The following is a 21732-nucleotide window of genomic DNA, read 5'->3' on the forward strand; positions in this document are numbered from 1 at the left end:
AACCAACAGAAATCCTCTGGCCTGCAGAAGACTCAGGGGCCAGTCTCACACACAGTATACGCTCTGTGTGTTGCAGACAGGCTCTCATCACGGCTCTGCTTCAGCCTCAGGTATCGTTTTAGAGTAAACCTCCTGGATTAGCCTATCTGCGCTGGCCCTATGGGAATCACCTCACTGCCTCCTCTGGCTGGAGCTGAGCTGATGAATGCCCACTTTCCTTCTCGGAGTGGTAGCTTCCCCGATGAATGCCAACTGTCAATCCTACTGATTGCAGGCAAGCTGATGGATGTGAGCTTTACCACTAACTCCAGTTAACCTCAATGATGAACTGCTGCCAAAAACCAGGCTGATCAGGGTAAAGACTAGTTGTAACCTTGGCAGTCTCATCTCTTGACACACACTTTCAACAGCACAAGTTCAACTCTCCACAGACTGTTGAGGAAAAACAACAATCTGGGTTTTTAATGGCAAAACCAACAATGCGTAATATTGTAGGCACACAAACAATTCCTGCATGCACCCTCTGTATTTAAGCTGTGAAGGTACAATCAAACCACTTCTGATCACGTCTTGATATAATAATATGGAATACTATTACACTTCCCTTTGGGGTTTAATTCACCCTTCAATGATAGTGATGGGATTCAGCAGTTAGAGATAACTCTATGTGTGTTTAATTTCTCTTATATTGACATAGAGTAAAAGACAAACATGGATTCTGCCACTTGTGTGTCTAAAGACTAAATATTTAGTCAGTGTGTAGAATTACAATGAACAGAAAGGTCATTTCGGATTGTATTCAGGTTTAATAGCCGCCAGACTAGTCTTGATAAATTACATTCATGCTCAGTGCATCAGGGTCTTACCAAGGCTGGTCTGGGAGTTGGGGTTGACGTACTGGTCTTTACTCCATTCTACCATACATTTCAGGATGGACACTAGACATTCAAGGCCTTTCTTTCTCAGGGTCAGCTCCTAGAAAGGGATGCAAAAAATGTTATCCCAATGGCTTAGACATTTTTAAATGGCATTATAAATAACTGTAATAAATATTGAACAGTGATACCAAATAAAAGCAAAATATTAGGGGGGGGGGGTGATCACCTGCAGGGGTGTTGTGCCAAGCTCATGGCCTCCGCGACCCTGCGCAATTTTCGAGAGGTCATTGACCAACCGCTCAAATATGTTAGCAGCATTCAAGTCACAATCATAGTTCACGTAGATGTCCACCACACTCTGGGCATCTGAGAGAGACAGACGGAGTTTGTCAGCAAGAATCTATGAAATAAATACAGACTGTGTTCACTGCTTTTATGGAGTCTAAAGCAAGCACCTAAGTAATTGTACCCTTCATAAAGAGGTTAATTATAATCATTAAATTAATTGAAATGTGTAAAAGATGACAATGTGATTAAGCACTTAGCTGAAGTATTTAGTAAAACATGAGGTTTATGTGTACCAGAAGCCTCCATTACTGCCTCATTATCAAAGTACCAATATTTTAATTAATTACATTACACAATTATTCTTTAATTACACATAATCAGAATCAATGTTAAAATGGCCAGTTTCCTTTAACAAAATGGAAACAGGGACACAAACCTGCACATATTCTAGTGAGGGTTTGAATGACCATCCACTTGTGGTCGTAGGAGCTTGTGGACGTCTCAAGAATGTACAGGAAAATCTCCTTGAAGAACACCTGCAGACAGAGTCCATGTGACAGTGAGAAAAAGCCATTAAAGAGGAGAAGCAAAAAAACACCATCAACTGCCTGCATGATCAACACAACACACAATATTCTCTGTGTTTCCTTCAGTAGACACAACAGATACAGCAGGTGCCCATGCATTAGAAACTTTGAACCAACTCAAACAGAACAATAAACTGTAGGCAGCAGACAGCGGGTAATAGTCCAACACTCAATTGCAGCGAGGTGGAAGAATGTTACAGCACTTCTCCCATACACATCATGTGTGTCAGCTACTGCTGCATTGAGAAATGGTACCGGAGTGTCAATATCAGAATATACTGTATGTGGTGTTCTTCAACAGGGAAAGACTGGTGTTAACAGAAAGAAGACTTCACCACCAAGAGAACCACCATGTTTATTTAACTGAATTATGGAAAAGCAGGTGAATATAAACCTATAACATGTTGTGAAAGGAGTATACATAAATGAAAACTGATGTTTAAAGGAAGAATTTTACAGTGTAATTATCTTGTTTGCAATAATCTGCTGCAATTAATATTTTTGCACCCTCTTTCCCTCAATTTTCCACTTTAAAGTCATTAATCTCCTGTGTTTCCCAGAAAGACTGTCAGCTGCCGGAGAAGGTGTGAAACTGTCGCTTCTCATCAAGAAGCGGTGGGTGGATATATAAATATAGCTACTGTACTTAGCCAACTAGTTCATCAGGTTTTCCCGGCATAAATAAATCAAAACAGAAAAACACAAAACAGCACATGGAGAGCACACTGCTGAAGAATGAGAGCAGCAGGGAACAGTGTGTGTTTTGGTAGTATGGACGGCCTTCATTCCCTTCCCATTAAAAGTTTTCCAGTGAAGATATCTGATTAATGTTACCTCGATTTGCATCTTGAGGTGCGTCTTGAAGTGGGAGAGCAGAGTGAGGAAAATGGAGAGTGAGAGCTCAAAGACCTCAGGCACGGAGGAGACACCATTCTTGGACAGGGCCACGCACAGGTACTGCTTGATGGCGTTGATGAACATCTCATTAGTCTTGAAGATGGGCCCGGCGTTCTGCAGGATGGACAGGAGCAGCTGGAGGGACAAGACCTTCGATCGCAGCTCATGGGACCTGAGGCAGGGGGAGAGAGGAGGAGGAAGTTCAAGCAGTGTTTCCATGTATGTGAAGACAGCTTATAACACAACTTTATCAGTAAAATTAAAGACACTCAGGGGAAAGGTTCTGCTAGTATGCAAAATATTATAGTATGTTCACACCTAAAAAGTTAAGGAAAGGAATATTAGAAGAATATAAAAACGCCACAAGAGAGGAAAGACTGACTGGGTTTATATGTATTTTTGTGTGTTAGTGCAGGTCCATGTCTGTATCTTTAGCTCTTACTCTGTACTAAATACCCTAACCCTTTGAGTGTGAAGCTGGCTCCTACATAAAACAAGTTGAGGGACTATTTCCAGCCATCTGCTGAAGACTCTAGGAACGCATCGTCCAATCTGATGAGCACTAACACTTCAGAGATACAATACATTCAGCGATAAAAAGACAGAAGCCTCACAAAAAAACGAGTACTTATGAGCAAATGATCTGTCCTTCAAGTGACGTTACACCTCAAAGAAGCAGCAGCGTAATGCACACTGAGACCACATCATACCGCATCTCTCCCCATCTGAGAGTTAAAATCTTCAACAGCCATCAAAGAAATGATAGAGCAACTAAATCAAAGCTCCTCTGCGTGTAGAGCCTCAGCTTGTCTGAACTGTTTCTCTGCAGCAGCAGGACAGAAAAACTGGAGCTCAAAAAAGCATACTTTCAGCTACTTTATATGCTGAGATTGGCTGCTTCACTGCAATGTCTTCCATCTCTGGCTAGCAGACAAAGTAGGATTTATGTGGCACAATAAAAATATGTCACTACTTCTTCTGCAAGTGCCCAAGAATATGGACCCCCCCCCCGCAAAAAAGGGCTACTTACGTAACGTACACATTCATTCTCATGGTAAATTGTCTATAGAGCAAGAAAAACAAAAGAGAAAGAGAAAAAATTATTATTGGTAATATATATCAATAGTTAAACTGTTAAACTTTAAGAGTAGAAACTGATCAAAGTAAAATACAATATGTATAATATTGTCATTTATTCATTATTTAGGTAATGGTAACAGGATGCACAGAAAAATCTAAATTCTAAGTGCTGAATAAAAGACTACATTAACCATAATTCTACAGACCAGAAAGTTGTTACTTTTTTTTGCGAGTTCAATCAAAATAGCCACTTCTGGGGCATTATAGAGGCTGACATGACTCACGTCATTTCATATAATTTTGAAAGTATGTTTGAACCACAACAACTTAACTAAACAGAGTATGGTCAGGACTACACGCTGACATTTATGTCAGATTTGAACAGTCTGGTGTGATCCTGGTAAAGAGGATGCATCCATATTTAACACATATACATATTTTATATTCGTTTGGATTTGAGTACCTGAATCAACCCTTAATGTAAAAATTTTAATCTTTTTGTACATCTTGTACATTTTGTACTATAAATCACCACAGATGTCCCATAACAGGCACATAATAATCCTGATAGTTGAGGTAATGATAATGCAGCTTTTCAGCCTGGGTGCTGTGTGTGTGTGTGTGTGTGTGTGTGTGTGTGTGTGTGAGACAGAGAGTGAAGCATCACGCAGAGCAGCCTTGTTAGGAGGGTAAAAGGTTTCTTTCTGGCTGTGACATGGCACATCAGTGTTGAAGTAATTGACATGGCCTTCAGAAGACACACAAACACACACTACTCTCTTGCATCTCTTGCACAACATTCATTTCCGAACGCTATTCAAGTGGACTGAGCTTATGTTTTGCCAACTAACATAAAACATTGAAACGATTAGATAAATAGAACATTAAACAAACAATACAAAGAAACCAGATTCAGGAAATCCTGTTTCACAAAAGCTGCTGCTATCAGGAGGAGCCAATCAAATGCCTCTATTTTGGCAAAGCAGAGCGTGGTCAGAAGTAATATTGAATGAAGGCAAAATCTGATTATTTTTCCCCTTTCTGGTGCTTTGGGATTCTGTGCTTCTTGAAACCAGGAAGTGATTCAGAAAATGCTGAGAGATGCCTCATTGTCTCCGTCATCACCATTTATCAAAACACTACTGTTATCACTGGAGCAATCCTCATTTTAAACCATGACTCATGTCTATTCTTATACCCAACACACTCACACAGAATAATAACCGCAGCAATAAAGGGGGTGTCCACAGTGGCTTGGCTAACTGTAGAGCATATTACTACACTCAAAATTCATCAGCCATATAACAAACTGCTTGTCATCAACCGATTTTCAGAGTACAATATGACCTTCAACGACTGATGTGTTTAGGAACAAAAGCTGGAAAATATCTAGCAAAGAATAACAGAGAACAAATTTACAAACAAGTTTGTGAGTGAGCCCATCTAAAATGGTGATTACAAGTTATTAACACAAATTATGTTTCCTCCACTATGAACTGGGTTATGTGGCAGAACCATGAAGAGGAAGTTCCACTTTATCAGGTGTAAAGGTTTGCTGTTGGTAATTTGGTGGCAAAATGTTTAAAGTTAAAAGAGTTAAAGTTAAGGTTTTGTGCAGCCTTTACTTTTGGTACAGCTGCAACTAATTATCATTTTAATTATTGATTAATCTTATTAATCTCTGATTTTCTTGAGTAAAGATTCATTGCTTGGTCTTTAAAATATCAGAAAATATTGAGAAATCTCAATTACAAGTTTAAATAAGTCAAATTTGTCAGGCCAACAGTCCAAAACCCAGAGATATTCAGTTTATTATCAGAAACTACTAAGAAAACAATTTTTACTTAAATGATTAATCAATAATGAAAATTGTTGCTGATTAATTTTCTGTTGGTTGACTGACCAAATAATCAACTACTCATTTCAACTTAAATCCAAAGCAACTAAAAAGTGCATGTCTTATCAGTTAAGCAGCAGAGCAGCACTCATAAATAGCACACTTATTTCAGTCTATCTATCTTGTGTTGCAGGTAAGAGCCATTATCAGTGTCAAAGACTTTCACTAACCATTACAAATTCACTCAAATTCACTTTCTGGGAGTTCAATCATAAATTATTCTTAAGTGAATCAATGTTGTTAGAAATGAAAGCAAAGTAAATGTATGCAGCTATTCACAAATCCAACCAGCACTTATTATCAACTGTGTTATTTCTCTGTCAGACTACAGCCTGTTTCTTCTTCCATTGTGTAATGTGTCTCGTACAGTTTTTGTGTACAAAACACTTAGAAAAAGCTTAGAAACAATCCATGACATTTTAAAAGACCAAGCTGAAGCTGCAATGAACTCTTACTTAGGATCAGGAGGTCCATCTGACAGCGGTTTCATTGACAGCTTGCAGAGTGAGCGAAAGACAAGGAAGGCATCTTTCTGGAGGATGTGGGAAAATTTTGCACCTGGCGGCTGGCCCGGTGCTGCTCCTGATTCCTACAGAGAAACAAAAACAGTCAGTGTGCAGTTAGCAACATCTTCTTTCACTGGATCTCACATCCACCAGCCTCCTAAACACCACAAGTGTAGGATTATAAGCCTCCAGGTCTATTAGTGATTAATAGTCCTCACAGTCCAGACTCTCAGCCAGTACATCTATTCAGCAGGGCCAAAATGTTACATCATAAATAACCAAATATTTTTGAGTGGAGTGAACTGATTCTGCTGTTACATTTAGCAGTAGATCTTACTTTGATTTAAACTTATAACAAAGATGTAATGTGCAACAAATCTTTAGCATGCTTCGTCTCCAGAACTCTGCTCCGTCCTTCACCTGAGTGTCATTGGACGAGACAGACAGTCTGTCATCAGGCAGCGAGGGGGTGAAGCTGGCAGAAATAGGCGTGCCGGGGATGCCGTTGGCATGGACATGCTCGCTGTCACTACCCAGGGTGCCCTCGTCCTCCAGGGACCTCTGGGTCCCTTCTGTCACCGTATCAGCCGGCTCCGACTCTGCCGGCTCGCCCTCGCCACCAGCTTCCTTGGTGTCAGAGCAAAGGTTTGTGGGGTCCAAGCAGTTCCCTGTGGATGATGATGGAGCAGGGAGGAGTTAGATTGAAAGTGACCTCTAGTCTCAATATGAAGATACTTAAACACCTTGACACATCCTAGACAAGGACTACATGTTTTATGACCAGCAAGGCAACATCAAACTGTCAGATCTTAATCTGGAGTTTGACGTGATGTTCCGGGTCAAGTACAAAGAGAAAAAAAATCACAGCAGCACATAAGCAAGTAGCATGTTCAGCAGCATCTAAGAGAACATCAAGGTTCAGAGAGGATACTAGAGTGCATTTCTGCTCAATGTTCCCCGCGACCATTAAAGCCTGTTTGTCAAATTGCTGCTCAAGGGTAAAAGTGTATTTGAAAAAGGAAGCCAAAGCATATTCTTTTGTGTGTACAAGTTAATAAAGCTTTTTTTTTTTTTTTCAGCCATAGAAAAATAAAGGCTTTTTTTTACTTTTGCACACAAAGACAGAGTGCTTTGCCTTGTTTTTGTCAGCATCTAAGGGAACTTCAGGGAGCTTGACCTGACCTAAAATTATAGTGCAGCTTCCCAGGAACTTGGGATGTTATTTCATTACAGAGGGGCCAGGTTTACAGACTTTTGAGTCTCCTTTCAGACACATTTTGTACCCAGAGAGGTGCTTGTTATTTATTAAACTAAAAGGCACCAGCCTGGAAGCACAGTCACTTGTCACTTGTTTGCTGAGGTGCAGCTTGTATAATCAGTTAAGTGCACCTCTCTCACTTTTCCGAATGCATTTAAGAATGTGCAAATAATGGGAAGAGAAATCATACATGTGTCTGACTCCACGGCTGAGCTGCATTCTGCTAGATCACTACATTTGCAAATCTGTAGCGTATTCAACAGAAATGTCAAAGACACCAAACAAAGGGTGAGCAAACTGAAAAGGGCTCAAGGAGCTGCCCTGAACAAAGAGCAGTGGGGGAGTTGTGGCTGTAGTACTTGAACCTGCTTTTTATTGAGCTGCTAAGGCACCCTGACAAATACTCTCACATAACAGATACTTTAAGGTGGATTGTACAAGTAATCATTTCTTTTGTGTTGTGCTTTTATTTTGTAAAAAAATACTTGAATGACACCTACAACATCAGTTTTACAAATGTGCCTATAAATAAAGGTAATTATGATTTGTGGACACTCTCAGGGCACAATTAGCCCCCGCCATTTTAATATTTTATACTGCATACAGAACCCATCTCACCTCCTGCAACAGTATTGACCACCTCCTGCAGAATACTCTGGACGATTTCCTGGGCTTTCTCCTCATAGTTTGGGGTCTCCTCGTCCTCCTCTTCACCTGCCTCTGGATGCTGCTGGGCTGCTGCGTCTGAACAAACACACACGCACACACACACAGTGACTGACAGACTATTTTTAATCTCGCTCTTCATATTCTACACCACTCTCAGTGAATGAGCCATTGAAGTGCTGAATGTGGTATCAAGTGTTTGCAACAGTAAACACTGGTTCTGGCTGCTTTCTTTTCTATTGCACAAAATGTCTAGAGTGAGGTTTTTGAGCATATTCAAATAAAATAAAATATAAATTAATAACAAATAAATCTCTGTAAGCAGTCTTACTCTGTGCTGCTGCGGTGGCTTGATCTGCCTCAGTCTGTTCGTTTTCAGCCACGCAGAAGTCAGAACCATTTTCTGGATCTGGGCTCTCGTAGACTGGCCCCTCCTCTCCCTGCTCCTCTTGCTCCCTCTGCTCTTCCTGCTCCCCAGAAACAGACCTGCTGCTGTCCTCCGGGGCGGGTGTCGAGGGGGTGGACGGGGTGGATGGGATGGTGATGCTGGGAGTTGGAGGGGTGACGGGCCCGTTGGCCTCCTGGGTCAGACCCTTGGCCGGCGGGTGGTTGTGAGTCTGGAGCTGAGGGGAGTCTGGCTCGGTGTGCTGGGTAACCGGGGAGTGCTGCCGGTGACGTTCTCTCTCCAGCTGCTTTGCTTCCTGCAGCTGTGAGGGGGTGGGGGGGGTGGGGTGACACACGTACACAAAAAAATAAAAACAAAACAAACACACACAGCACACGGACAGTAAACAAACAGCAAAAGCATTCAAAGAACAGGCACATGCAACACACACGCACACACACACAGAAAAAGACAGGTTAAGACTGTGTAAACAAACTCATAACAGCAATTACAAGTTTGAACAACCTGTCTAGATTCCCTGAGGGCTCACTGAACCCACAGCAGAGCCACAACACTTCCAGATGTCAAAGCAGAGAGCAAAAGACAACAGTTCTTACATTTTTTATCAAGATTGTTTAACATCTAGAGTGTGCCAGCATACGTTAGATGTGTGTTCTTATGGAAATGTATATGAATGCGCACTCACTGAGAAGTAGGACATGCTACTAAAACAGCAATGAGACAAACTTTGTGGAATCGATTCATGCTGGCTGGTATGAACTGGATCTATTTTAGTCGGCTGGTGGCAGAAGGTATTTCTGATGGAAAATGGCTCATTCAGCCGTGTCCTGGCTGATGCGTCATGGCTGACATGTGTTACCACTGCTTCTGATATGGAGTACTGGAAAGAGTTGCTATGCTTTAGCTTGGTAGGTCATGAGCTAAAAGTGGGTCAAAAGACATTTGCACACGGCTGTGGCCTAAAGAACATGTGATGTTAGTGATTATTATTTCAGATAATAGATTTGCTTCATGGCAGAGGCAAAGTTTGGTTTTGAGTAAAATCTCTAGTGCTGATCTTAGAGAGAAGAATACGCACAGTTACACACTTCACTATTTCATGGCAAACAAGAATACAAGTTCCAAAAAAGAGAGCAAACAATTACAAGCGGTGGAAGTTCTCTCAGCCAAGCTAAATTAACAACAGCCCATGGTGCATTTTCAATTCAAGTGCATTTGTAGATTTGTCGGGCATAAATGTTAAAAAAAATAAATAAATTAAAGACTTGAGTGACTTGAAGAGGAAAAAGCACAGTAACTAAAGAGAGACATGGGTTACAGATGGAAATATAAACAGTGTGACACATTTACAAAACAGTGATGATAGATGGTGTTCCTTCTATATACAGCAGACTAGCTTTTCAATTAATAACTGTAATTAACACTATAAATCTGTCAAGTGCAGGGACACTGATGGCAAATGTGAATTTGTTTCAGTGACATATACTCAGTCTTATCTCCCCTTCGAAAAAAGCAAACCAAAAACTGCATTTCACAGCTACTTCACACACAAACTCCCTTTATTAAACCCATTATGACTTGTTTTTAAAAAACACACTTCCAGAAGCTGTTCGACTCTAATTAAATGAGCCTGCTCCTATTGTCACATTTAAATGTAAGCAACTCAATTCAATGACGCAGCATTCTGAATGAAACAATTAGTATTGAATATGAGCAACAGTAACAAGGCCAGACAACGCACCTCGGCTGGAGGGGACAGGCAAGGCAGCGCAAACAAACTAAGCTCATTATTTAAATGCCACCTCAGTCAGATAGAGAAGGCTGAGTCTGTGTGAGAGTGAGCGAGACAAACACTGTGTGTGTGCGCGTGCGTGTGTGATCATACCACGCTGAGCTGCAGTCAGGAGGATACATCTACACACAAACACCGAAAGTGGATCTCCCTGTGTAGCAGCACAACACTATGCAGGCAGTGACAACACAACAATAGGCCTCTGCCTCAAAGTCTGCCTTGTCTCTCTATCTCTACCCCTGACTGCTTCTTTATATTTCTCCGTCTGTGTCTGACTCAATACCAGTCACTCATTGTTCTAAAAGAACTATATTAGGCCTTTGGAGAAAGGAAACACAACAAAACGCTGTCAGGAATGAGACAGGCGTAGCTGACCTGCGATAAAGCATTTACCACGCCCAGGTGTGAAGGTAAACTAGAATGTAAATTGGTGCTGGGAAAGCAAGATGATTTGTAGGCAAGTCAACAAAAGCCACGGCAAGCATATGGTGGAAAAAGTACACAGCATACCTGCTCCTGTGCAGTGTAGGAGCAAAGGAAGAGAACGGATGAGTGCATGAATGGATGAGGAGAAAGCTTAATGCGCAAACACAGATACACAGAAGAAGAGTTTAAGAGTTCTGATCAGGCAAGTCACGGCAGTCCTGCACGCTTTACCTGGCGGTCACGCTTTCTGGAGGCCAGAGACCAAGATAGCTTGTGATTTGTAAGCTATGTGTCCAAAAGGAAGGGAGGGAGGCAGGTGAGGAGGGGAAAAGTGTCATTCAAAAAGAAAAAGATGACATTAGAGCAAGCTTTTTTTTTGAAGGCAACACCTAAATTGTCCCTCTGGACACAAAGCAAACAGTAGACTTAAATTCAATCAGGAATAGGTGGTTTGAGTAAACCATCAAGCAGAAAGCTTTCCCACAGAATATAATGTCTTTCATTATATTACACTCCAATCTGACTCCATGCCAAAACAGCTTTACATATTGCTAATTTGTTGCAGCATGTTTAAACTGCAACCTTGCAGATTTTTGAGTCTAAAAATTGCAGTTTGTTTGATCCTGAAAGCATGTTTAGTGTCAGATTTCATCTGAGAATGGCTCAAGGGAGGAGTTGCCCTCTTTCTAACTTTTGTGTGTCTTTCTACACAAACAGCATTCAGTGTTATAAGTGAATGCTTTCCGGAGAGTTGGACATACTGCTTGGTTCTCCATGCGTGCAAAGATGACGTTGAGCATCTGCGTGAGTGTGGCCTTGGCTGTGGTCTGGTTGATGAGGTTCTTGCTGGCCAGGTAGATGTTGTAACACGTGCGGACGGCCTGCAGCACGGTGCCCTCGTGGATCTCTATGTGCTGAGAGGTCACCGCTGTCAACAGAGCCTGGAAGAAGGAGTAAAGAAAGGGAAGAAAGGAGGTGTCAACGTAGTAGAGGCAGGTTAAGGTGATTTTTAAAGCAGAATTTTTACACACCATTTTAAATTTTTTGTGACTTACTTTACATTACATTACATACATGTTTAAAGTTATTTTAAAGTATTTCAGATGGGCCATGGGAAAACTTTTGAACATGTAACCTTATCACTCAAATGTCAAATGTCTCTGAGGCCTTTTTCACGTGTGCTTTACTCCATAAATGCTCTGGAAATTTTACAAGTCAGTGTCAAAAAGAGCCCTGAATCTTTTGAGACCCGCTGGTAGTTGACCTGCTCAGGAACTGGTCAACACCTCCATGACTCTTTAAGTGTGGATTTCTAACACATAGATTTTACATATGAGGGAAAAATGTCAAGTTGTCAGTGCAGCACCAAAGACTAAAAGATCACAAGAAAGACATCATTTGTACTAAGTGCTTACAGGACGAAAATCCAGCAAACCAGATTTAGCTACAAAAGGCATCAGGCAGCCTTTATGCTGTGTGTGTCACTGCCATTCTCCAGCAGCAACGACAAAACAAACAAATAAAAAAATACATATATCTAGAAGAATCTTTCATTACTATTGTTGTTTCAAAACGTTTACAGATACAAATGCTATACATATAATTACACTGTTTATTTTGGTGTGGAAGATGGGCAAAATGGCTACTGATTACTACAATCTCCACTGCACACTTTAAATCGCCATGTTAGCCTTTAAATTATCACCATAATCACACACCAACTAAATTAGTCTTTTCAAATAGCATATTGATTCATGAGCTGAAACAATGTTTGTCTTAAAACAATAGCCCATCAGGATTGTCTGCAGTAACCAAAAAGCAGCTACTTATAGTGTTGTGAATTCATTGATTCGCTTTTGAGAAACTGTGATGGCCAATTAAACTGTTCTGAAGTTGGTTAAGTATCTGTGTAATGAACTGAGATGCTTCAGAAGACGAGGACAGCAGCACACCTTAATGATCTGTAGTTGAACACCCTCATCAGTCTGCGGCCCTTGGAAACAAGCGCATATGGTCTCAATGATCCTGTCGATGAGCTTCTTGCCCGGGGCCGTGTTGTCCGGGGCACTGCCTGTCAGGTGGCCGTACGCTATCAGCTTCTACAAGGCATATAAATATGCAAACTCACACACACATACAAAGACAACTTGTGATGCATGACAATATGACCAGCTAGCCTTTATTGTCATGACAATATCTGCACAATGACTGAAAATATTAGCCATATAGAAACAGTCAAGCAAACATTCGGGGGTCTGCAGTCCAACTTGTCCTGCCACTGACCTGTAAACAGTCGAGCGAGGTGATGACGATGCGGGGACATTTGGACTGACATGCCAGCTCAAACGGCAAGAAGTACTTGTCGGCTTCAATGAAGTTGGTCTTTGATTTGATTGGCGGTAAAGTGCTGGAACCCGATTTGCCGTCTCCAGTGGGCGGACTAGGAAGGAACAGTAGAAAAAAAACAAAAAGAGATAGAGGCTGTGAGATAAACACAGTGATCACACGGTCCAGTCTGTCAACCGGAGTCACTGGAAAAGAAGCAGGGTTCAAAAATCAGCCTGACATACTCACACTCCCCTCGACTTCCATGCATGACTAACAGTGCATGAAAAAGTGAGTGCCAAGAATGGCATGTTTCACTGTACAGAACAACCTCTTCTCATCCACCATTGTAACAGGACATTAAACGTGCTAAACCTTAAAAACGTTCCTCAGGGGAAATGCAGAGTAACGAAAGTCTTTATTATACTGAATTTAATGTAGTGCCTGACTGCTTTAAATTTCACTTGATCTCTCTTAGGTAGGGCTACTAATCCCAGAGGTTTGTTATTCAGGCCCAGACTTTGCCATGTGTTCATGCTGACAAAGCATCTCCTGGCCACAGACTAAATCTTAAATCAAATGATACAGCTATTATATTTTTTTTGACATAACATATAGACCATTGCTTGCAGCAGCCATGTGTCTACAGCATCCCCCAAGTACAACCACCACACCCAGACTGCACATGCTGGAATAAGAGAGGAGCAGAGAAAGGGAGGGAGGGAGGGAGACAGATAGAGAGGGAGGGGTTGCATTGTTTATGTCTTGGCAATGAAAAAGGATGACTTCAGCTCTTCTTAGAGGGACGACCTCACTGGGCACAATCATAGAGAGAAACACAAGAAGAGAGGAAGGATGAAGTGGCTTGTAAAAGAAGGGAAAGGGGAGAAAATCTTATAATGAGAGCTATTTGAAAACAAAAGAGGAAACAGGCGTCGAGTAGCATGAACTAAAGAGGAATTAGAGAGAGATCAAGAGATCATAGAGAGAAACAGAAGAAGGGAGGAAGAGTGAGGAGCTTAGTAAAGGAAGGGAACAAAAAAAAAATAGTACAAGATATCTGAAAACAAAAGGAGGAAACGGGCATCGAGTAGCATGAATTAAAGAGGAATTGGAGAGGGAATAAGCTATGGAACAAATATGTAAACGTAGCAATTTAGAAAAAAGTAAATCCGTTTCACAGCCTTTTCAAAACCTTTTAGACAACGAGATCAAAGTGCAGCTGTGATTCAGCAAAGAGCATCCACTCTGTTTGGCTCATCTGTATGTTTTGACCCAGTCTCCATCTCTCGCCGCTATTGTGCTGCGTGTCTGCAGGGAGCTCTTCTCCTCTGGCTTATTTCTGGACTCCCTGCTTAATGTCAACTGGCCTGCTCTCTGCCTTATAATCAGCCCAGCGTCAGACTTAGCCTGCTTATAAAACATAATATGGCCATTAACTGTCAGACAGCCAGGTCCTCATCTACGACTCCCTGGCGCTATCTTGGGGTGCTTCATTTGAAGCTAGCTGCACATATTTTGCCATGGAAGGTAAGAGAGATTTGTAAGGCAGTAAATCAATATAAAATCAATATCATGATATATGATTAAATGTCGTCTGGTATTGGGTTATTGTAATATTGACATGTATCTTAAATTTTGAGCTTGACAGTTCATACTTGACCTTGGAAATAGCAGCTGACAAAAGTCTAATCGTAACCCTGCCTCTACTCAAGGTCCACTTACTCTCTTGCTCTGGAGCTTTCAACCGTACTGTATCAAACGGTCACGTCTAGGCCAACATGGACGAGAAGTGTTCAGAATAAGGGTAAAGTTTCATCTACAATTCTGTGAAAACTGAGCAAACTTGATCTGCTGATGAAGACTATGTGACACAGCTGAAAGCTCCAGAACAAGTGAGTAAAGGGACCTTGAGAGCAGATTGTTTTGTAGATCTTAAATGTTTTCTTTTCCAGGTCTTTAAGGTGGTGTTACAGTAAGTGGCTGCATTTTCTCTAGCAAATCACTCCATTTGTTCGGTCTTCACATTCACTTTACAATGTATTTTGAAAGCATTTCCTAAAGCACCAATAGATTCCCACATTATATCTCTATATAGCAATATGTAGGTGTGCTTTTAAAATATCACAGTTAAATTGGTAATATTTCCAAGTGCTAATAACCATCTGGTCCTTTTATCTACTGTTTAGTTTCTCAATTGATTTTACAGAAAATATATTATATCAAGATGTATATTTCTATAGTGATAGAAAATTACATATACTGTGATAGATATTGCCCACAGCTACTGTTGAGATTTTCAATATCTCGCCTCATATGCGATTATGGTACAGAATGAATGCACAAAGGGAAACCATTTAAACAGGACTACAGGCTCACAAAAAAGTATGTCTGTATTCCTGGGTAGAGCTGCTAGAGTATTGCATCCATATAACATCAAAACTCGGTGAGAGTTGTAAAGTACCTGAGATGAATCCAAAAGCAGCAGCGTTTGTATGAGTTGGGTGTGGCTGCACACAGCTTCTACATCTATCTATCCTTGATCTAGTAGTCCTAACCTTAAGGGCAAAATTTGAATGAAGTTGGTTACTGGTAATGCTAATTTGGAGAGAATGGAAAAGCTGGAGAGAAATAATGGACAGTGAATATGGAGGACAGAAGGAGGGTGTGAGAGGGAAAACGATGAGGGATAAAAAATGTAAGAGGGAAACAGAAATGAAACGGCAGGAGGAAGAAAGGATTGGGAAGAGGAGAGGTGGCACTCATGCTACGTTTCATTCCAAAGCCCACGTTGCTTGGCAGCCCATGCACAAGCACGCGCACACACACACACACACACACACACACACACACACACACACACACACACACACACACACACACACACACACACACACACACACACACACACACACACACAGACTCTCAAAAACAAGTTCAGCATTAGGCAGGGGTTCGTGAAGAAAGCCATTAATGAGAAGGCAAGGGGCTGTTGGGAACAGGCCAGGCAGAGAGACACAAACAAAAACACACTAGAGGCTGTGCGTGCCCACACACACACACACACACACACACACACACACACACACTGTTCTAATCCCCTTTACTAGTCTGAACACAGGAGAAAGCAACAGAGAGGCTTGCAGTTGAGCTATGAATTTTACAGTGCCTGAGCATGCAGACAGAGAGACAAAACCCATTTAATGGCCCTCAATATGTTGTGTGTGTTGCGTTATGCGATTAATTGCTTACCTTAATTTTTCTGATTCCTCTTTGATTTCCTCTGAAATGAAAAAAAAGGAAGGGAAGAGATGTTAAATTAAGCAAGTATGTCCCTTGGGGAATGTAAATTCTGATGTATTTTACTCAGCTAATGATACCATGGGGAGTGGAGCACATATCAGGCCCGGCAGCGCAGAGGGTTCGACTTAGTTATAAAGGGCTGTTTTTAGAGAGTCTTCTCTAAAAACTCCTGAAAGCACAATTTAAGTATTTGCACATGAGATCAGATGATGTTTTTCTGAACCTTTTAGGAACTGAAGAGCAGCCACCAATTTCCCAGAGGATTAGGCTCCATGCTGTGCTGTGACACTTATAGTACATATAGCAGCACATATCTGACACTTTCCGTACTCTAGATGCAAGAATAGAGTAATATTTCAGACACACTTGTGTTAAAAAGTATTCAAGCAGAAAAATGTGTGCCTGGATGTCATTGTGTCGTCATGGCGATGGCCTTGTTGACGTCCCACCACAGAGCAGAGAGGAGCCTGGTTAATGTATTGCCTCAGCCGCAGCTCGGCCCCAAAAAATTTAATCATTATTCAACATTTGTGTTTATTTCACAGATCTCCAAGCATGAAAGCAATTGCATGAACTTGCTGAGTACTGGCACAGAAGAGCAGAAAAAAAATAGAGAGACAGACACACAGAGAGAGGGATGAGAGAGAAAGAGACAGAAATAGAGCGAGAGCGAGCGAAAGAGAGGCCAATTGGTAATAGACATTAAAGGGGGCCTTCACTGAGGAAGCTTTTAAAACACAGTGGCAATCGGCAAAGTCCTCACAGAATTGCACCAGCCTGTGATGGTTGGGAAAAACCCCAGTAATGCAATGACAGCCCAATTATTTCACTGCTGGAAGGCTAACGGTCCTTTCAAAGAAATCCACTTGGCAAGAATATTTAGCACTTAACACTCCGTGGAATTAAATTAAGGCTGGTTTCAACCCTGTGTTATTGTACTACCCATGAGGGACATGAGGGGAAAAAGTCATGAGTAGAAGAAGTAAAGCCAAGTGTCGTTTTTGATTTGGTCTGATGCTGATTTATACATCCATTACATATATGCAGTCATAATTGGCCAACAGGACTCGTGTGAAACTGCTCCGAGTCCCTGTGGATCCAAAAATCTGACATCCAAGCACACATCATCTTGTCATCTTTTCTTGTCATTATCCCGAGACAGACTGAACTGGACTGTGGACCCTTGACCCAAGTCTTGTCTATCTTTCAGTTCTGTGCTGTAACTTGTGTGTGCATCAACTGAGTGTTATGATGGCTTTGTTGCCCTCGGCAACAAATCTGAACGAGCTGATAGATCCAGGTAGGGTAAAGGACTAAATTCAAGCCTTCAATGGTATTCAATTTACTATCATAGATGACAAAGAAAACTCCACATAGCAAACACTACAACCAACTAATCAAATAATCATTTCAGTGCTCACATGAATGTGAAAACCTGTTTCCAAATATGATGATTTTTCTAGTGGCTACAAAAAAAGTAGATATTCCAACACTTCTTGTATTTGCACTAAATTTGACACGTGATGGACAAACGGATGATTTGCCTGAAACGCACTTCAGCTGCCACAGAAGGACGGATGGAGGGGCAGCGTTCAGTCTGAAATTAATAGATGTTTCAGCTCAACAGACTGATGCAGTCGGTGTGTACGAAGCATCAGATTTAACAAACAACAACAACAACAACAACAGAGAGATGAAAGATAGACACACACAGATGGAGAGATGTAAAGCGAATGTGCTGAGAGATGCTAGGCTCTGCTAATGAACTTGTGTAATGATGACAACTTGCTCATATTGGCTTTGACCTTTTGGTTTTTATTGTAGGGAACATTTTTGGAAAACCTCTCATTACACTGTGTTTGTTTTATGCGCTTTCCTCTTGAGCACACCATCACAGCTGCCTCACTGCAGATTCTTTTTTAAAGCCATTATTTTATGAATAAGTTTTGGTTGCTAAGCGAGAGGTGTTGACTTAAACAGTAAGTACCTATGAACTACTTTTACTGCTGCCTTTTGTCCCGACCGTACATGTATTATACCGTATCACCTGTACCAAATACCATTGTTCAAAGTCAGTGGTTTTATCACTACGGCTGCAAAAAATTATCTTTATTATCGATGAATCTATGACTTGTTTGTGATTAGTCTATAAAATGTGAAACCACACTGAGCAATGCCCATCATAAGCTCTTAGAATCCAAGGTGACATCGTCAAATTGCTTGTTTTAAACAGTATTTAATTTACAATAACATAAAACAGAGAAAATGTCATATATGAGAAGCTGGAACCAGCAAATGTTTTGCATTTTTTGCTTAATAAATGACTACAATTGTTGTCATTAATTTTCTGTTGATCGACTAATCCATTAATCAGCACCAATTATCCCTATCATGAATACTGTATTATGATACTCATGAATATTCATGAATACAATCCTCTTGCTCCGCGTATTCCCTTCAAACTCTGAGATTCTTGACAACCAATCTGCTTTTTTTTCTACCACAGTGAATAATCAGTACAATCCAATCTTTTATCTCTCCCAGCCACCATTTTACTCTAACTGGAGTGCTAGACAAAGCCCAACATCACAGAGCTGGACCCAAGAGGAAAGTAGTGCAATATCACACTGCACTGCACACTACAGTGAAAGAAAAAGCAGCATGCGTGTCTCTCTCCGGCTCTGCTTAGTGTCTGTGTATGTCTGCTGCTCTGTAGTCCATCATATAGAAGTTACAGCAGGACTCTAGAGGTCTCTCTTCCAGGATGTGTGAAATTACAAACAAGCACTGACCCAGGCATTTCCGCTTTTAATATTAGCTTCACGTCATATGATTTCTGAAGCGCGAAGTTATCAGATTTATGCAAATACACAAGTCAAACAAGGAGACAAGCAGGCAGGCATACAGGCAGACAGTTTGATGGGAGGGGTGGGGATTGTCATATTGACTGTGTAAGTAACTGTCAGATAATTAGCTTGGTGTGTCAGGAGAGTGTTGATGAGGAATTGTCACCCCAGGATTTGAACAGCGAAACCATGGCAACGGTGGTTGGTGAGAAAGAACAGATATATAAGTGGGGGATACTCCTGGGACTGGGCAGACGCGAGCCACAAATTAAAGCTATGGAATCACGACTGATCTGCCAGCTACCAGTTTCAAAACAAACATACACAGTTGTACAGTGCAGACATATGCCGGGAGGCAGGCACAGCCGAGTGGGACGAAAGCACACACGCAAACCTAAACAATTATTTATTCATTTAGATCTTATTTTTACCAATTTAGCTATGATATAATCGAAACAAATGCTGCCATGAATGAACCCAGTATAAAAGTCTTTTAGTCTGCATTTGCCACGTGACAGAGAAAAGCATCATAGTCTGATCAAGTGTCCCAAAATAAACCAAATACTGGCTAAAAAATTCATAAGCACAGGAGCCCGAGAATACTTTACGGGTAGAAGAAAAGTAACACATTTAATTTAGTGGACAATTTAAATAAAACACTTAAAAACAAAGTGGATAAGTGCAAAGCTCTAAATCTGCTTGTATACATAAAATATCTCCAAAGATATTTCTGGTGTTCTGTGGTGTTCCAGTTAGTCTGCTTTTAAAAAAATAATTGGCTGAATACAAGCTTTGACTTTTAGGCTATCATGAGCCTAAAAGAGAAATGGCAGCCGTTTGTTACTTATTAACCCGACCCCACTCTCCCTCTACCTCAGCTCTGCAGCACAGAGTCACACTAAATACTTCTGACCTTGAAGACGCCGTGTTCTGTGCCCTGGTTTGTCCCAGGGCCCTGGTATAATCAGAGGAGAAACTACAACAACAGCAGCAGAAGCAGAAGTTCAGTGGAGTGGGTAAAACCTCCTCCACACTGCTGTCACACAAGACGACAGTGATGCAGATGAAACCGAATGGCTCATCATCACTTTTCAATCTAATGAGTCCGCATGAAAAAGACCAGGGGCCCACTGAGGGGCTTTTGGGAATCAACTAGTGAAACCTTGAAAATGTGAAACTGAAACTTGAGACACAGACTGCCGCTAAGCCCAAAATCTGTATATTCATTGCAAAAATGTCTCCAGACGTCCTTAATTCTTCTGTTACATCTTAAAAACATATTTTCAGAAAAGTCGAAAAGTTTCTGTAAAGTCAATCACTCTGCATGTCGAAACCGACGCAAAGAAACTACATGCACTGGGAATGCATTGTTAATGAGAGTAAATTGCTGTAATCTTTTAATCATAATTTTTAATACTGAATTACAGGCTTCACTTTTCTGTACCATCAGCATCATTGCTGCGTTGATGCTTCAGCAGGTCAGAACAGGAAAACGCTTTGCTTTTACCAAACCCCAGTGGGAAAGTGGCATACATACCTATTTCACTGACCAGATAGAGGGAGCCACCCTGCTCTCCTGTGAGCTATTGCCCAGACCAGACCTCGACACAAAGCCTGTGAGAGCTCCATAATGTATGAGAGCAGCCTGCTAAGCCCTCGACCACTTCCCTCCTCAAGGTACCTTTTCCTCTTACCCTGACTTTGACCCAGATCCTTACAGTAGATGACAGTGAGACATTAAATGAGCATTAATGTCAGCACACCAAATCCCCCCGTGGAGTCATTTTAGGCCTACATTTAACTTTTCTTTCATCATCAAGAGACAAGTGGGTCAGATACATACAGAAATTTCCTATTTCTCTGGTGTATTATTGCATTGAGCTACGGTTGCTAGTACTTGAGCAGCAGTGGCCACAAAGGCCAGCAAACCAAGTCCAGATACTGTGCAAGCGTGAGCCTTTTACGATGGTTTCAGTTTGTGCAGAGTCCCATATACCCTGAGGTTGTCATCTATTCAAGGGCCCCCTAAAGCTGCCTCTAAGCTGGGGAGAAGGTCAGTCAAAAGCTGGCTAATCATTTCTCCACTCTGCTCTGGAGTGACTGCAGTCTCCAAGCCTGGATAAAGGCAAGAGTGGGCAGAGGGAGATTTCTGAGAGCTGTACAAAATGGACATGCATGAATGCAGCCAGGTATGGGCACACGCTGCAGTCAGGTACTTCCCCACTGTCAAATGATACTGTAGCTCCTAAAGTATTAACCGCCTTTGTCCTCCTGATGGGGAAATAAAACACTTCCTGAATTTCAGAAAACATTCAGCCCTGCAACCTCAGCTGCAGTCTTGATACCATGGCAAGCATGAAAGTTGCTGAGTCAATGCTGCCAACCATTATGACACATATCCCCCTTTATTTATTATTGGATATCTCCATGTCTAGTGAAGACTACACTGCGGTGACATCCCTGTGTGTCAGCCTTAGTGGCAGACATATTAAAGCAAACACAATAGCCTAAGTCCCTCAGTGCAACAACGTCTGATATTCGACACCAACACGACAAGGCGGTCTGTGAAAAATACAT

General features: G+C 41.4%; 1 protein-coding gene across 5 annotated transcripts in view; it reads right to left on the minus strand.

Annotated features, from left to right (window-relative positions):
- Positions 1-21732, minus strand: part of arfgef1 (ADP-ribosylation factor guanine nucleotide-exchange factor 1 (brefeldin A-inhibited)) — a 49467-nt gene that overhangs the window by 16508 nt on the left and 11227 nt on the right. Inside the window, exons 2-15 of one of the 5 annotated variants that reach the window (XM_070928482.1) lie at positions 16259-16289; positions 12965-13121; positions 12634-12780; positions 11443-11622; positions 10913-10966; positions 8389-8764; positions 8010-8135; positions 6554-6801; positions 6083-6216; positions 3681-3713; positions 2588-2822; positions 1603-1702; positions 1105-1244; positions 867-975 (exon numbers count right to left, since the gene is read on the minus strand). In XM_070928482.1, coding sequence (XP_070784583.1) covers positions 867-975; positions 1105-1244; positions 1603-1702; positions 2588-2822; positions 3681-3713; positions 6083-6216; positions 6554-6801; positions 8010-8135; positions 8389-8764; positions 10913-10966; positions 11443-11622; positions 12634-12780; positions 12965-13121; positions 16259-16289 — 2070 coding nt within the window. Of the gene's footprint in view, positions 1-866; positions 976-1104; positions 1245-1602; positions 1703-2587; positions 2823-3680; positions 3714-6082; positions 6217-6553; positions 6802-7385; positions 7394-7995; positions 8136-8362; positions 8765-10912; positions 10967-11442; positions 11623-12633; positions 12781-12964; positions 13122-16258; positions 16290-21732 lie in introns of all 5 variants that reach the window. The other 4 variants (XM_070928485.1, XM_070928483.1, XM_070928484.1 and 1 more) reach the window with 4 other exon arrangements.

The sequence above is a fragment of the Enoplosus armatus genome, chromosome 21, assembly GCF_043641665.1.
Source record: "Enoplosus armatus isolate fEnoArm2 chromosome 21, fEnoArm2.hap1, whole genome shotgun sequence".
Classification (NCBI taxonomy): Eukaryota; Metazoa; Chordata; class Actinopteri; order Centrarchiformes; family Enoplosidae; genus Enoplosus; species Enoplosus armatus.